The sequence below is a fragment of the Mizuhopecten yessoensis genome, unplaced genomic scaffold, assembly GCF_002113885.1.
Source record: "Mizuhopecten yessoensis strain PY_sf001 unplaced genomic scaffold, ASM211388v2 scaffold10531, whole genome shotgun sequence".
Lineage (NCBI taxonomy): Eukaryota > Metazoa > Mollusca > Bivalvia > Pectinida > Pectinidae > Mizuhopecten > Mizuhopecten yessoensis.
In genome coordinates, this window is record NW_018408593.1 from 198,853 (window position 1) to 217,325 (window position 18,473).

General features: G+C 35.0%; 1 protein-coding gene across 2 annotated transcripts in view; it reads left to right on the forward strand.

Moving 5' to 3' along the window:
• The first annotated feature begins 3,392 nt into the window (after positions 1-3,392).
• LOC110461010 overlaps positions 3,393-18,473 on the forward strand; it is a 108,208-nt gene continuing 93,127 nt past the window's right edge. For both annotated transcript variants that reach the window (XM_021514269.1, XM_021514271.1), the window contains exon 1: positions 3,393-3,595. In XM_021514269.1, coding sequence (XP_021369944.1) covers positions 3,514-3,595 — 82 coding nt within the window. In that variant the 5' untranslated portion in view covers positions 3,393-3,513. The remainder of the gene's footprint in view (positions 3,596-18,473) is intronic.

Genomic DNA, 18,473 nt, shown 5'->3' on the forward strand with positions numbered 1-18,473 from the left:
ACAAAAAAGAAGCACACTGACCCCCCATTTTTGTAGATGTTTTAGAAAGAGAAACACATTTTCATTTAATTCATTAACTATCAAAAAAAGTTTAATACCAGAACTTTTTATATCAAGCGTTTAATCTGCAAAACAATGGTAAAAAATGAGTATTTTTTCATTAAAAAACAGGGGGTAGGGGTAACTAAAATAGGCTTTCTAAGTTATAAGAATAAGATTAAGACATTTTCCTTCCACAATTTAAAAGAAAAAATATTTTCATCAATTCTACAAACATTCATACATATCTGATAACACACTTGGAAGAAATTGTATGAATTTGTTCTGCAAATGGTCAAAACCAAAAAAAACACCTGAAATCATGTGTTGTGTTAAATTGGTAACTTTGACCGATCATAGCACAAAAACGAACACACCGACATATAGTTTTTTTTTGCATTTTCTACTAGCCATTAACTCCTTTTTCCAAAATTCCATATAAGAAAAAAAGTTTAATACAGGACATTTTTGACTTCTCAGAGGTGTACATCCTTAATTTGCGTAGTCCCGAAATAACTTATTTGGCCAATCTCCTTTCTATTTTTATACGGAGAGGAGATAAAAACAATAATAAGGAGATAGACAGTTATGTATCCGACTTAATTAATTTCACTCGACGTCTTCCCAGTAAAAACATTAGTTGTATTTAGACGTTATGTACCTCTACCCCCTAGTGCTGTCAAAGGGCGATAACTCTTCAATGCTTGTCATGCTATACCTCGATCATATATTTAGTCAGTTATATGTTGTGGTAGGTTTACATGTAACCTCAGTTAATCCGTGTGGTGTTTTTTTTTAAAACATTATGTAACATTCACCTCGACATTTTCTTCGAATCTCTCAATGAGTTGGTGACAGTGTTTACCTCAACAGCACCACTTGTTTAATAAGAAATACATTCTCTATGAAAAACCGGATACTAACTAAATTACTACAACAAATCAGTACCTATCGCGCATCATAGAATATATTTGAACGGAACCGCGTTGCAAATAACATCATCTATGTTGAAAACACGCATTTAATCCAATTCTTTTTAATCTATATCTCGTCACAAAATGAAGGAGGGAGCATAACCGTCGGTCTTTCCGTCCGTACGACATTGCGCTGGGACTTAATGTATTTTGGCTCCTTTACTATACCACTAGAAATTCAACAGTCAAATTTCATAATTAAACGGTTCAGTAAAGTACTACACAATTATTTCAAATGATGGTCACTGTGACCTACATTTCCCGCTTCACTGACTTCAGATAGGATTTTAATGTCGCTACGTTACCATCAACGGTAAGCAGTCATTAATGTTTAAAAACAAATCTTAATTAGTCTTAATTACAATTGTTTTGTTTTTCTATTAATTAAGTAATTGCTTTATTTTTCTTTCTGTTATTTGCTGGCATTTTTCTTATTGAAAACCTAAGTCGTATCAAAATGCTGTCTTTACATATACACTTTGTATATTCACGGACTTAGATAACAATACTAATCTAATTCCGTGGTATATTTCACAACTGTTAAAAATCTCAATGTTCGACCAATGTTACCGGTTTGGAAGTGTATATAGATACCGTTTTGGGATTCACTTTTAAATATTGACTCATGCGTGGCAAATGTAGGGAAGGGGTATCGCGAAGGGTGTTGTTCCATTCTCTCACACGAGGGAAATTATAACCAATTTAAGTGACCTGTAGTGGACCATCAACCTTGACCTTTAAACTTTAGGATCTGCCGTCCCTGTCTCAGATGTTCGTTTGTTATTACACCTCTGCGCAGTCTCTTGGTTTGCGAACTTTTAAAATGTCTGAAATTTTCCCCATATAAATCTATAAGTGGGGTAAATTTAATGATATTTGATTCAAGATTACCTGTGTATTAAACTTGATTATGTTCATAAATAACTTTGAGAGATACTGGGTGGACGGGTGGAGTGGATACCACACGCGCCTTTCACCAAGGCGACCGGAATCGATTCCCCGACCGGACGTGAAAAGGTCTGGGGTCACCTGCCCGACCAAGTTTTTTTTGTGTCCCTCCCACAATAAGACACTGCGCGCTCTTACATCCAGACCAACCAGAGTACTTCATCAGTAATATAAGTTGTAATAACTTGCTTCGAATTGTTTTAAGAAAATAAAGTTTCTATGATATACAAATTAGATATTGATGATTTAACCGTAGAAATCGTATGACGGACACACGGACAGACCGTGTGAGAATACAAAATTACCACAAGGCTAAAACTTAAGTAACTCACATGCATGCATTATTAGCAGGACAGAATAAAATCTCAAACCCCCTCTATTACGTCTTTGCGTATTGCAGAGTTATCTTCTCTTATGATCCGGTATTGATTGTTACGTCATCATTTTTTGAGAAAACGACGTAATTTTCTCACACAGACCAATGACGTAACAATCGATACCTGTTCCCAAGAGAAGATACTCTGCAATACGCAAGGACGGAATATCTATTACAGTGCCTTTTAAGGGGATCTAACCAATGCCGAATTAACGACTAGACCAGGCGGATATTTAAAAGTTTAAAATTCAACCATGGAATAAGATTGTTATCCGTGATTCTTTCAACACATATATATTTCTATTGATCAACGTTAGTGAACGTTTTGTTATTAAACAAATATTAAAAAAGCAGAACTCAAGTACTTTTTTTATTTTACTGTTCACTATTAATATTTCGTTGTATTAGTACTAATTTAAATAATTGTATTTCCTGGGATAAAGCATTTGTGTTGGACAATAAGAAAATGTATATAATTATACGAAATTATTTACTTACAAGTTTAAATGTAAAAGGTAACATTCGAAAATCAAATTTTCATACGTATTTGGGTACTGTTACGTAAACTGGAAATAACTGGTACAGTAATTAACAATGCACTGGTTTATGATCGATATTCTGCAATATAACGCATTGATATTTAAACGTTAAGTACAATCCAGTAACTGCACATGTGCACCTGGGTACAAAGCATAATGTCGCCAAAAATAGCACCTGTAACATTTAACTAGGTCAAAGTGATTATTAACGAATAATTTTCAAAAAATAAATGCTACCTGGGTTATTTGCATGAACGATTTCAACAATATTTAATGTAAGATGTAATGTAGAATCTTGTCAACATTAAGCTAGGTTAGGCACATATTATTTTATTTCATTTGCTGAACATTCTCTACAACACTTAGACTAGCTTGTTTTTTTTTCAAAACAATTAAAGAAAATCGTGTAAACTGTCATAATATACATGATGGATTTTTCTATGGCTATCTCGGGTAGCAAAATCCTATTTGTGCAAGAGTTATGTGCCCTTGATTATACGAAACTAAGCTCAACGTGCCCCAAGCCGCAAACCCATTCAGCTGTTTATCGTACACAGCGTAGTATGCTTGTATATTGTACAGAACATGATGTGAGCATGTGAAAGTTCGAAAAAATATACCTCGTACATCGGGGAAAATGGATATCGTTCTCAGATTAATGACGGGAATTATTTTAGTGTGTTTCCCAAAATATGGACTGTTTGCCTCTTCGACAACGGGTAAGTGAAGCGTTTGTGTATTGTGTTTATAACGGGGTAGCTACTGTCAATGTTTTTGAATATTGATTGTCTTACGGTACATGGTAAGCATGAGTCATGCACGCTACAAACACATAATGATAACCATCGTCGCTTCGATCATGACACAATGATAGTCCTTAAGAAGAGCGGAAGAGAAAAAATAGAAATCTTACTGTACTCTGTTGGGCAGTAGACAAAAATATTTTCTGGTTTCTCTTTGTGCTTGGTATGAATTCATGTACACAATTCTTGTATGCCAAACTGCAAGTATGGTACAAGAGCATAACTGAGACACTGTGAGCAAGATAGGTAGGGCTTAAAAGGGTCTTATAACCATGTGGGAATGATTATAGGGAAATATAGTCCCGAATGAACCTTGAAACAACGAGCATTTTGAGGAGCTGGCTAGAAATCTCATGATTATTACATAAAACAGGAGTCTTGTAATTTAACCAAAAATAAGTCTTTGACCTCAGAAATACTGCCAATATACAATAATTTTATACTATTATATCTGTTTAAATCTTTTTGTAATTTAAGACATGTTTTTTTTTTAATTTCAAAATGTTTTAAAGAAATAATTAAATGAAAGTAATTAAAGATTTAAATTAAAAATGGGGAAGTCACTGCAGCCCCCAGGTTACGTAGGGGAGGTTAGCAGACAAATCTGATTGCAGAGAGGAACAAGAGAAGAAAGCACAATATGCAATTCCATTATGACCAGTGATTTTTTTAAGGTTAATCAGGGTCTTATAAAGGCCCCTTCCCCCAGCTAACTTTTGCTGCTTTTTTCCTAAAAACAATGCAAAGAATCACATTATTTACCAAAATCATGATTCAACAGGCACAGGCCCCTGTGGAAAGGAAATAGAAAAATCACTGATGACAGACTGGGTCCTTAATCCTGGAAAGGAAGTTTACACCCTATATCTGTAACCATTGAAATGCATTATTTCTGAGATTCTCTTTCTCACCGGATTCGACAGAGTTTTAAATACACATGTCACCTATGATGGAGGATGATGTGGATACATACTTCTGGTATACATTGAAAATCTGAGAGATGCACAAAACAATATGCAAAAAGAAATGGTATGCAGTAACCGCATTGCGGTTCCAGACTAGACTGCTTTAAATTTCAGCCATTTCCATCCAAATTCACCAATGTTTTACTTCGACGAAGTTGGTTTGTGAAGGAGTTGGTTTGCTACTTATTTACTTTGACACCGGAAGCAAAGATGCCCCCGGCCCTATTATATCACGCGACCGCCAAATCATGACTTAAATTTAATTCTGGAAACTTGTATCTCGGAAACAACATATGATATTTTGTTAGAAATTTATAATTTAGTTTTGACTTAGATTTACATACATAATATACTGTCTTAAGTTCAGGCGACGACACATGTATGCATGTGTAGCAGAACTGGACTGGGTCGATCGTCGGCGACCAGATAGCTCAATTGGTAGAGCATCCGTCTAGAGTTCGGAGGGTCCCAGGTTCGAACCCCAGTCTGGTCGTGAATTTTTCCTCTCCTGTTATATTTTGCACCCAACGAAATATACCCACAGGAGGTGGTATAGGGTCTCGTGTGTCTTTGGGGTCGAAGACTTTGTTAAAGGAGGGAGGAATGTAGCGGAACTAGACTGGGTCGATCACTGGCGACCAGATAGCTAAATTGTTAGAGCATCCGTCTATAGTTTGGAGGGACCTGGGTTTGAACCCTGGTCTGGTCGTGCATTTTTCCTCTCCTGTTTCACATGTATAAAACTTTGATGGAAGCAGGTGTGCGCTTGAACAGGACAATGAAAAATATGTTGCCATTTCTACTGAACTGATTATGTGGGCTTATTTTCAGGCATTGACATATTGTGCGATAAATATTATTTTATAACAATAATCAATTTCTGAGTGAAGGAAAACCCAATGTTTACATTTTGTCACAAATTATATTTACTTCATCAGACATGTTTAAGCATCTGTTCTCATATAATATTATTGTGTCGGCAGACTAAAATGTAAATGTCAGAAATTCATATTGTGGGTAAAGTTGGTCAATCCAAAATGAATATAAAGACAAATATGAAATGTGAGTCAAACAAGTTATTGAGGAAATGACCTTTCATCCCTATGACATTTTTGCTTAGAAATCAGACAGCACTCTAAAAATATACAATACACAATTCTACTAAAAAATATACAGAAAACCTTTTTCTTGTTATAAAATGGAGGCAGTTATTTGTTTCATGGTCCAAATTAATAATAATAAACCTTGTATGACAGTTGTAGGGAAAAGGATTTTAAATGTATATTGATATACATTGTAGGTACTGTGCATAGGAATATTCCCTGATTAAAAACCACACCCATAGATCTGTGATTCGGATACAGGATTCAGTTGTTGGAAGTCGGGAAATGATTTTATCTTGATTCTGCATGGAATCCAATCATTTTTTTATTTTCAGTATTTTAAAACAATATTTTTCAGATGTTTTCACATGCAGTTTTCTTATATTGGAGCCATTATAATGAAAAAGAAATCCCCTTCAGGCTCTTGTTTTAGGTGGGGCCCGGTACCGTTTGAATTTCTCTGATGAGAAACCTACTCATTACACTTTCTTTTAATATTCACCTGTAGCATTATCCAGCCCATTGCATTGATCATAACACTAAACTAGTTTTTTCATAAAGCAAATAATTTTACTATAATACGTTATCGACTGCAATTCCTGGTCGGATGGTTGCTATCTGATGCAGAAGAAGCAGGCTGAGTAGTACCTGTTTTTACCATGCTTGATGATTCATCTCACTTTTTTATCACTTTCTCAGTCAAGATCAATACTCGTCAGTGTATGTATACATGTATATACAGTCACTACACACTGTTACTGACAATACAGAAACGAGGAGACGATCGGTTCATACACTTTTTAGTGTCCTTATAGAGGACACTTTTTAACAGTCTGGAGGCATGATCATGATGATTCAGAGAAATACAATGGAGTCTTTTTCTGTGGATTATATTTAGAAACTGAGTCTTGATTGGATTTATTACATACTCTTTACTTTGTTCCTAGAAAGTACTCGTGTACAAACGTGTTTAACTCATTCACCCCTGAAGACACATTTGAACTCTTCCAATTCAGAGGTTGGAATAGTTCATTATGGAATTTCAGGGGTGAATGTCAGTTAAGGTGACTGGTCCTACCAGATTGAAATACAAATCAAGGATTCAGTGCCAACTGTGGATATATACATGATGTACATTTCAGGTTCAGAGATGCAAAGGTGTTGGACCAAGTTACCAATATTCAAGGTCGTAAAACTCTACTACTACTAGCGTAACCTGTCATTTTATAGTAACATTCTAGGTTTAGTTCTACCATATAGTGACCACCTTCAACTAATTGACGATTTTGTCATGAAATTGGGTTTCTGGAGCACAAATGACAGACTTTGTACGTTAATTAGCAAGTCCTGAGCACCCAGTTAGTGAAATTGATGTTCTCCCCCCCCCCCCCCCCCCCCCCCTCCCGCTATTAAACAAAAACTGCAAAATAGTTAGGGTCCTTATGCAGGCTTTTAACTTGTTTTGATACTGATGTGTACAAAAAACACTAAAAAGCTAACAATCACTTAAATACAGTTGCTTAGCTGTAACTAATCAAATTCAGTGAACTTTAAAAAAAATCTGTTAGTTCTGAATGACATTATGTATATAAGTTAAGTTTTCATTACAAATTTTGTCCAATGTATACAGACTAGCACTCAGGGATTCAGAAATCTGCTTTAAAGACATATCTGGTTGTTTTGCTGCTTGTATTTTGTAGTTACTTCTGACAGTGGTATGCACAGCTATATAGCTATGCGTATTTGTATGGGAGAGGGCCATTCATCCATGTTTAGCATGTTTAACATGCTAGGTGTACAAAGATTTAGACTTCCCATGCCAGATGTGTTTCTTTGATAGACAGCCGGGCCACTGGAGGTGTACATTTCAATCACACAGGGTCATAAGTATGCTAGCTAATTTTAACACTTCATGGACAAATATAAAAAAACCAGGATACAATATTTTGGGTATTCGACATATTTGAAACCTAATCCTACAATCTGACTTAAAAACAATGATTATCAAGTTACTTTACATGAGAAAAATGTATTGAACGAGTCTTTCTATCGGGAGGTTTTTATAATTAACATTAGGCCACAAACCCAAGTTTATACAATGTGTTAACATGTTATACCATTTTTTTTAACTCTGAGTTCTTCATCAGAGGAAAACCTTGGATTTAAGAATGCAAGCTGAATAATAAACATTGACCTATTTTTCACTGGATACAATTTTAAATATTCAAATTCCAAATTGTGACATAAAAAAAGATATCAAGAAAAACTAAACAATTGTTTAGGCCTGTTTCATTTTGGGCATGGCTGGCTTATATATGAGAACATTGTAGAGATGTATAAATGTTGGACTCAGTTTTAAAGTTACGATGATGTGACTATATAAATATACACTGTATAGGTGCACCTGCTAGTGTAAACTCAGGTGAAAATCCTGTCTGTGAAGACGTCAGTATGTTATGTGATTTAAATCAACAAATACACCACTTATCCTTTGTAATCTGTCCTAAGATCAAACCTACACCCCTAGACAGGTCTGGCGGGGCGAGGATTAGTAAATCAGGTTGTCTTACCTGTCTCGGATCACACTTGTTCTATAAGATTGAAATAAAAATGTTGAGTCAATATTGACCCTGGCTTTGTATATATTTGTTCCAGTTACCGGTTTTGCTAATGGACAGTGAAGGGAATTTCGTATTTGATTAATTGTTATCCATAGTAAATGTTTACATTGACGTAATATATTGAATACATGTACCGCAACATGTATTTATAACAATACCAGATATTTACGCTTGTAGCTTGATCTACTATTAGATGTTCTTCAATACTGCCGCTACTGAATATATATAGCTACTACATATTTGATTATTGGTTTGTGTTGTTAGTTTAAACATTGCTTTATTCGTATAATTTGAAAATGAAAACACTTCAAAATTTTAAATACACACTGTGTTACATAATCTCATTGTGTTGGTGTTGGTTTAAAGCTTAATTATATATGATTAGCCAGCTATAGAACTCGGCAGTGAATAGATTTGTCAATATAGTAATGATTTATATTACATAAGTAAACAAAATTGTTGCATACATATATGGTTTACAAAATCATTGGAATTGATTGTGTTAATACAAGTGATCAATATTAATCTACAATTATATTTTCATGGGTCCTCTTTAACTATATTGCTAAAAACAATGGGAACAACAATGTTAAAATCAAGGATTTCCAGAAATTCTTATGAGTCCCATCAAAGTTCTGTGAGTATATATATATGAACCTGGGACTCGTATTTATTTATCAGGTACTGGCCGTAGGTCAGTGGTTTTTCTCCAGGAACTCCGGCTTTCCTTCACCATTAAAACCTGGCACGTCCTTAAATGACCACAGTTGTTTATAGGACATAAAACACAAACAAACCAAACCAATTATTGATATATACTTAAAATTTTCTGTACCCATAGGATATGTTTGTTGATAAACTACAAAATATTTCACAGAAATGCCTCCGGCATGAAACTGTCATACCTTTAGTTTGAAGTGGTCATTTGTAATCTGGCTATCTGGAGATTTATCTGCTACTTATGATAACAAAGGCTTCAATAGAGGGTTCAATACTGATTATACATTTAATCTGAAGATGAGATTTAGGGCTGTGTTGCTATTGATATTGATATAAATAAGATAGTTGAATAAGTACCGTAATTGCCAAGTAAGTGTCCTTGCTCGAGTTCCTCCATATCATTTTTGTTATAACATTGGTACTAAAATTCTGGGCCAACTGCCATTTCATATTACAAAATTCACATAAATTGACTTGATTGCCTAAGATGCATCTAAATAAATCATATTTGCTCCATGATGTTAATTAATGTAAACAAAATACCTAAATTGTCTGTTTAGAATTTTGTTAAAATAAAACATGTGAATGCCCTGCCAGCACAACTTTAACACTGTGAATAGTAATGGGCTGTGCTATTTCATAGAGTATAGCTCCAACATAAAGTCTTCTAGCTCCTAAGGTGCTTTTATATGATAGTTTGTGCAGTTATAAACGTCTTTTTGTATAGAAATTAAGAGCCTGCATCATCATCCCCAAAAAACAAGGCCTTTTCTCTTAAAAGGGCAATAAATAATGAGATTTCTAAAAGGTCAGTCATACTGAGTAGTAACAACCTTACAATGTGGTTACCATAGAAAAATTGTGTATGGTATAAGTTAGGAAACATCTGGGGATAATCCTGGAGGGGGCGGGGCCATGGGGCCTTAAAACTGAAATGGACCCCTCCATGTTACAATTTTCTTTTAATTTTACATAGTATGGCCCTTCTTACTTTTGATATTGACTAAAAATTGCTGAAATGGCCCACTGCTCTCTAAAATTCCAGAAAATTTCCCTGGGGAACAACTTTCATCATAACAATAAAAGGATCTTTATATCAAGGAAGCCTTTTTCATGATCACCAAGAAAAGTTTACCTACTTTAATTCAAACAGGTTTGAAATTGTGTAACAACAGCATACACAGTGAAACAGGTCCCATCCTGTATTGTAACTTACCAGTTTTATTATGTTAATTAATTGGCCATGACTGGAAGTTTCTGTGCCTGATCAGCTGAGTTATTTTTTATTGCTGAAATGAAGATAGGAGGGGAGTGAAACTCTGGAAAATTCCACAAATAATTGGATAACAACAACAACAATTAACTACAGTGAAACATTTTCCAATTTTCCGGAAATTTGTGTTTATGAGCATGACAATTGGTGAAAAAAATATTGATTTTCCAAATTAAACTTCAAAGAAAAAATACTTTTTAATTCTATTTAATGTTTGCTTTCTCCATAAAATCCTTCAAATTGAGAACTTGTACATTTCTTTTTTCACACTTGGCAATTCTTAATGTTTGTTTGATTGCTAATTTTATTAAGTATATTTAATTTCCATAGCAATTACAGAAATCATTTAAAAGCATTCATAATGAATAGAATGTATTTTCGCCTCACCTTTTATACTGTTGAGATATTACGACCTCAAACAAACTTATTGGTTGATAGATGTCATATGATATATTTTTTTATATAAATACTGTAGACCATGTACAATTCGTTGGGCAGGGGCCGAGTGGTTAAAACTCATTCGCCCCTACATATTTCAGCTGGAGTTGCCCAGTCTTTGATTGGGTAAGGTTTAAATATGACTTTCGGAGTGAATGGGTTAAGATGTCTGACCGTATTATCACTTGCCCTCTGCTGTGTCCCACGGGTTTGAGGCCTACCAATTGCAATTTGCCGGATACTGACTGCAGGTGGATGGTTCTCCGGCTTTCCTCCACCACCAAAACTTGGTTCAGTCTTAAATGACCACAGCTATTTATAGGACGTAAAACCCAAACAAACAAACCAAGTTACATATTGAGCTTGATGAAGAATGAGGTTGTATGATAAAAATTGCATTGTTTTCAATGTTTAAACATATTTGAGGTGACTAAATATTTTTTGCTTGTTCTAGTGACGGAATTCAGTTTGTAATGCTGGAATCTTCAATGCACTTTTAAAGCATTCTTTATCAAATCAGTAACATGGAAATGAAATTGATTTGATTGAAATTCCTATTCAGTGAGCAATTAGTTTCCTCGTTAAAGCTATCCATTAGAATTAATCAGTCAGAACAAAAAATTATAACACCAAACTATTCTTTTGATCTTTATATCAAATCGTCTTAATTGTTAGAAAAAAATAATTAAAAATGGTGAGTAATGAACAGAAACAATATGTTTGTTGATGAAAAGTCGTGATAGGCTTAATTAGAACTACGGATATGGACAACTGGACTTGGCTTCTGGGTCGTAACAACCTCAAATCACGTGCAAGGCATTAGCCTTCAAATGTATGATGATCTAATGCCGTTCTGTCCTTGTATTTATAACTAGAACTGCGATGATTCTCGGCTTTATCCATCATCAAAATCATTTATTGATTTTTCTTGTGACACCGATCAGACAAAAACATCTTATCGAATAAATCTCGCATCACGTTCACTATTGATGTCGATTAAGCATGCACACCTACTCGACCTCTTTGTTGTACGCGTATGAAATATTGAACGGCAACACCATCTGTTGATAGGAGGATTACAACGTGTCTGAACAGCGCTAGCACATTATACAATTTGTTCGGTTTTATTTCAAAGAACCAAATGTGTTGCACTGTTCTCTAAATTAATTTGTTTTCGTGCATTACACTGGGCTATTGCTATGGGAATTAGTTTGTTTTTCCTGGCAAACAATAAGGTTCAAAATTGGAAAGCATTCAAAGTTTGATTGATTAATGGTATTGTTTCAAATGCAGCAGTGAGGCTACAAATATAATAATGTTGACATGATATTCATATTGGCTCGGTGCATTTTCAGGAACTGAAGAATTTCTCTAAAATTAAAACAGGAGATGCATTTTAAGTTGAGCTTTAAACAACATATATATATATATATATGTTATCAGTTATTGTATAACAAATATACGCTAGACCTACAAAAAATGTGATTTCTGTTCCCCGCATACTGCTATTTAAATTAGCAGACCCCGGAAGGTGTTCAATCTACATGTACATGTACATATTGACCATATATTTTTGGATGTGTAACACGAAACAGACATTTTTTGTCTTATTGGAAATAATCAAGTTTATTTTAACAATTACAGAGATAAACAGAAGCTCTAACTCATCAAATGATCGTGTGACTTGTTCATATTGTCACCTTTGTCCCAGTAATAACCACTTACCATTCAATATATTCATATTCATTTATTTGATTAATGAAAAACTGGTGTAGTTTCGGTTGTGGCTGAACTGCACACATGGAGGCAAGGTAAAAGCTTAAAGAACCCTTGAATTTGAAAGTATATATCCTATATATCACGCAAAGAAGCCATTTACTGCTGTTATAAGTAGCACATTACAACATGCATCCAGGAAAGGTTTTGGCAGTATATCAAACACAATTTGATTACTTCATAATCTTCTACTCATATACATATATATGCTATACAATGTATGTCAGTTTTCAATGCAATAAAGCAAGAAATACATGTCCATATCCTTAACAGACGAAATATCATAAGAAACCATCTTTAAAAATGCATCTTCATTGTGTTCTGTATGCTTATAGACAACTTTCAAAATGAAAGAATATGTATCACAAAAAGACACGCCTGCAAGCTTTGATAAGTACTTGTTGAATGAATGAGTTAGATTGTTTTGATCGACGCGATACAGGCAAAACATTTTTAGTGAAAAGATCATGTCTTTTTTGGGCAGAAATGATGGGATTAAATATCTAGATCTAAAAAGACAAGATTGGGTTTGATGGTTTAGATGTATACTTCACGACAGCTGTAAGATTTGGGTTTGTGATTAACTTCCTCAGTGTCTGCATGGCTTCATTCATCTGAAAGGATCATAGACGCATCTTCAACGTATCATCTTTTGAAATTCAAAAAGTTGTGATCATTTAACCGTAGCCAGTATATGGAGTATACATCAGACTTAATTAGTATCAAACTCGCTGGCAAAGCATATATATATAAGTTCTGTCTAAAACAATTTTGAAAAACAAAACATATTGTTTTCATCTCAAAAACAACGCAATCCCTGGTAAAAAGGCATCCCCTGGTTTAAAAGCTTGATTCAAAAACTGATATAATTTCGTATCAGATATATATATAAACTTTCACCTACACTTGCCAAGTTTTTATGTGAGTACAAAATTGGGTCTTGTGCCAGACTATTAACAGAGTTATGACCCTTTGTTCATTGTAGATCACTTTGTCTGGGGCATATACTGTCATGTACCTTTACAGCTGCCAAATATTGCATGTGAATAGCTTTTGAGATGGCAGAGTTTGCTGGGTGTCTTCGGCAGTATGTTTCAGTGAGGTAGCACTATAAAGTCGGCATCAGTTCCGCGCTATCACAAGAAGACAAACATGAACATATCGCAGCCTCCCAAAACACACACGCATACACTACATGCATGCACCTTGCACACAGGGGAGGCGCTCCTTAAATGACCATAGCTGTTGATAGGACGTTAAACAATACTAAACCAAACCAAGCCTCGTTACATATTTGTAGCGGAACTACTGGGTGGATGTCGATGACAAGGTAGATTCATTGGTAGAGCATCAATCTAGAGTTCAGAACTTCCTGGGTTCTAACCCCGGTCTAGCCATGCATTATGACTATGACCAACCTTTGTTTCAAGTACTGGGCGAATGCTTGACAAGAGGATACATGAACCTGGGTTGTAAATAGTGATGTCTTCGGGGGCAAAGACTTAGGAAAAGGAAGGAGGAATGTAGCGGAACTGGACTGGGTTGGATTGTTTCGACCAGGTAGCTCCATTGGTAGAGTGTCTATTAAGAATTTGGAGGGTTTCAGGTTCGAACCCTGGTCTAGCCATGCGTTTTCCTTCTATTGATTTGTAAACAATATCATGGCCCTGTGTTTGCCATGCATCACTTTGTCCGAATAGGGTGTATCTCGACTAATATACTCTGTGTAACCTACAACTGTCAAAGGTTTTCTTCAATATAATTTTCAAAGAATAACCCAAAATATTTGGAACAAAATAACTTAGATTATCCACTGATGTTCTACCACAGTCCTGACTTAGCAAGGGTTTCTTGCTTGGTCTCTACGTATAAAAGGTGCTGTAAAAATTCTTTACTTTACACACATTTACACAAATTATCAGCCTCACGTCTCACTGGCCATGTGTTTCCATAGGCTGAACGATCCCAGGATCTGGCGAACAGTTTACATACGCTGACTACAGTTCACAGTATTTGACTGGCTAAATGAATTATTTTTTCCTTCAATAATAGGTGTTCCTTATACTATGAGCTAAAACGTAATACTGTGTAAATCATAATGGAAGCTATAGTTCAATGTCCATTGGTGACCTTCATCTTTGACCTTATCATTACTTGATGATGCCATAATGCATTATCGGGGCCATACCTGGAAGTGTGCTACCTAGGCGGGGAAGATCATCTATATGTGTTTAGTACCTGGTGGGGAGGATGTCGATCACTGTTATACCCGGTGGGGAGGACATCTATAACTGTTATTCCCGGTGGGGAGTACGTTCTATAACTGTTATACCCGGTAGGGGGTGGAGGCTGCACTTACACCTGTATTTGTAGTTCACAGCCAAGAAATCACTTGAGGATGGAGAGCTGTAGAACTCTTGTTTCAGATAGACATTGAACAGGTGTTGTTGACTTCCTGTTTATTATTACAGTAGTGCTGTGGGTTATTGTAGACTGGCAGTCAATTTTCTTCCTTAATTTTACAACAGCCTGTTTCTACGTAAATTGGGAAAATATAGCATTATTTTTATTGAAATCAGGAAGATACTCAAATTGTTTTTGTCATTTTGCGAAAGTAAAGTGGTTTTTTTTGCTAGGGAAACTAGAAGCAGTCTGTATTTGGCTGTAAAACTAAGCAAAAACAAATTTACTAATCTAATTAGACAGCTGCAGATACATGTGTTAACCAGCAGTTTACCTGTATATGGAATACAGTACTAGTATAATGACTTTGACATAAGCAAAAAATGAACAAATCCAGGGATCAATCTTAAGGTTTTAGAAGAAATTCTACCCGTCTTTAGATTTGTGGGAATTTAAAATTTTCATAAAAGGCTCTAGTGTCATGAAGGTAAAAGATAAATGTTTTGTCTGACATACATATACATGTGTGCAGTATATTTCAATTTATGAACAATTTTAAGCTTAAAATTGTAGAATGTTTGTTTAAATTATGTTAAGAAAGTGTATATATATATTCAGTAGTGTGCATTTTAACAGTTGAACTCTAAAGAAAACATACAGGGGGAATATTTTGAAGAAATACCACTATTTTCTTGCTGATATAGGCCATGGGGAATTAAGAAGCACACACTGGGGGAATTTCAAAGAATAAGGGAATTTTCTTCTGTAGGGGAAACTATCCATAATTAAGCAGTAGTGAATCTTTGGCATACATTTAAACCTGTGTTAAGGGACCACTTGTGTTAAGAGACCATCCTTGGGAAATCCAAAAAGTGACCTCTTTACACATGTTCATTTAGAAATGAAATCACTTCATTGGGGGCACATTAAAAGTGGTCTCACTCAGAAGGGTCTCTAGTCTCCTGACTGAAATGGAGAGAAAAAAATGAATGTATACAGCATTTGATATAGCGCCCCTTATCTAGCTAACATTAGCCACCCTAATATTACTATATACAGCAATATTGCGCTTTACAGTACAGCGCTTTACAGTACAAAGATATACAATTTATACAATTAGCATATACATTAATCAATACAATTTTGAGGAATTCGCAGGAGCTGCCTTATCAGGCGCGAACTACTAGTCCTATGCCACCTGGCTAATATCTCCCTATGTGTGTTTGCCTGCATGTGTGCTGGAGATGTAATGTGTAATCTGAAGGGGGTAGTAAGAGCAGATTTGACTGTACAAGGAAACAACCCAATAAAACAACAAATACATTTTTTCACTTTAAAAAATTCTTTTATAAATATTTCTCTGTTAGTTTAGATGGATTGTTAAATTGGATATTTTACTAGTTGATTGGTTGAGATAATTCAATAATAATTGGGCAGGATGTATTAAAAAAACCCACCCCAAACCTGCATAAGCCAATGTATTTGACTTTAGAAATTGCACTGGCTATGAGGTGAATATACACAGGTATAACATGCGATCCTAGTTGATTGGAGTGCCAGGTACGTTATAAATCAGCCTCCTTCGTTAGATTTACATGCAAACACATATCTTATACATACACTCTCACCTTGAAATGAATAAAAAGAAAATGTATAGGTGATAAATTACGGCGTGTATCATCCCACCTTGGTTTTTAGCGGTGTCTATCTTGGGAGATTGTAACAGGCACTCCAGTAGTAGCTAGAATTATTGCTGTTTTGCAGCTTTTGCAGTGCAATGTGTTTCAGAGCTATATACTGTACCACAGCGTATAGGTACCTAATGGAGAAAAAGAGTTCAAATTGAAATTTTTAAACCATTTTTTAGATATCTATTTTTTTTTTATATTTTCATCCCTCTTTGGCTGGTAATTGTCAATATTTTTTACCTGTACTTTTAGTTTTAATTTCATTATATGTGAAGATAATAAAACATTTCTATTAAGTTTTCATTAATTAAGCTGACAAATGGGCTTAAGTGAATTTCAATGAAATGTAAAGCCAATACCTGTTTCATATGGATGGAGTACAAATGCATGTGTCCAACAATGTTTTTAGAGTTATAGTATTAAGTGTACTTCAGAACTGTGTACAATGAGGGATTGCAATATATACATTGTATCAGGAATTATTATGAATAAAAAACGAACCAAAGGGGACATTGAAATGGTTTGGTAGTAAAGGCCTAAGAAGCACTTTATTCATTCACCCCTGAAATTTCATAATTAACTGTTCCAACCTTTGAATTGGAGGAGTTCAAATGTGTCCTCATGCAGGGGTGAATGAGTTAATTACACCTTTTCACCATGATGGCTACTAAAAATATGCTTGAGCAGCCCTGAGCTAGCTAGCTTTACTACAGTTTGACCAAAATGATTAGTGTCTAAGCCTGTTGGGATGTGCCTCATATGTATATACAGTAAAACCCCAGTATACTGCCACCGTTTTCCCAGAGAAATGTTAGAGGGATTGGCAATAAACATTAAAAGGAATTCTTGATAGAAAAAAGGGAAATTAGAGCAATGAGGCGCATTATATATTGAGACTGTCTCAGCCCTAGCAGAAGCACTATTTCAAAATGCAGCCATCTACAATTTTAACCCATTCACCCCAAAAGTCACATTTGAACCTTACCAAGTCCATGTTAAAAATCTAGGGGTGAATCGGTTAAAAGCAAAGAAAGCCAGTTGATGATGTTCACTATGAGGGGTAGCTGGCTCTAGATCTGTTAATGATAATTTCACTGGTACAGGTTCCCATGCAGTGGGGACAGCTAATGAGGTTCAGTGCTGGCCCTGTACCAACAGATGCCCCCCTATGTAACAGTGTATCACCTGAGATAAGTGTTATCACTGTATGGCCAGGTGTACTCATTTATTTCTACAATTACTTCACGGACACCCTAATACTGAAATTGCAAATTGAATTAACTTGCTTGGTGTAAAAATTCATTGATTATTTAGTTCTGCAGAATTTTTTTATTGTGTGAAGATATTGTTTTGTGTCTTCTTGTGTTCATCTGAATTTAGCTGCTACTGTTTACAAGATTATTGTCGAAGTTTTTTTTCGCAACATTTGTGATAAGCTGATATATATGTGAGTATGAAAATGTAAGCAAATGAATGATTGTAATCACACCCAAGTTCTAAAATTTTCCAGATTGGGCAGATTTTATCTAAATTTCTCATAAATGCAAAATTGACATAAAATCAAAATATGAAAGGTCAGTAACATTGATTTGTGATTAATGTTGTGGTTGGTTGTTAAACCACTGTGCCAACCTCTATAGAAGTCAATAATTGTAAAGAGATGACCTCTGTCAATGTCTAATAGTAATATACATAAACATCCCTTAAACACCTCTATACATGTACATGACTTAAGTTAAAGGTTAATTTGCACTGCACTGATTATTAAGAAAATGTCCCAGCTGACCTTAATGAATACTAAGGTGGT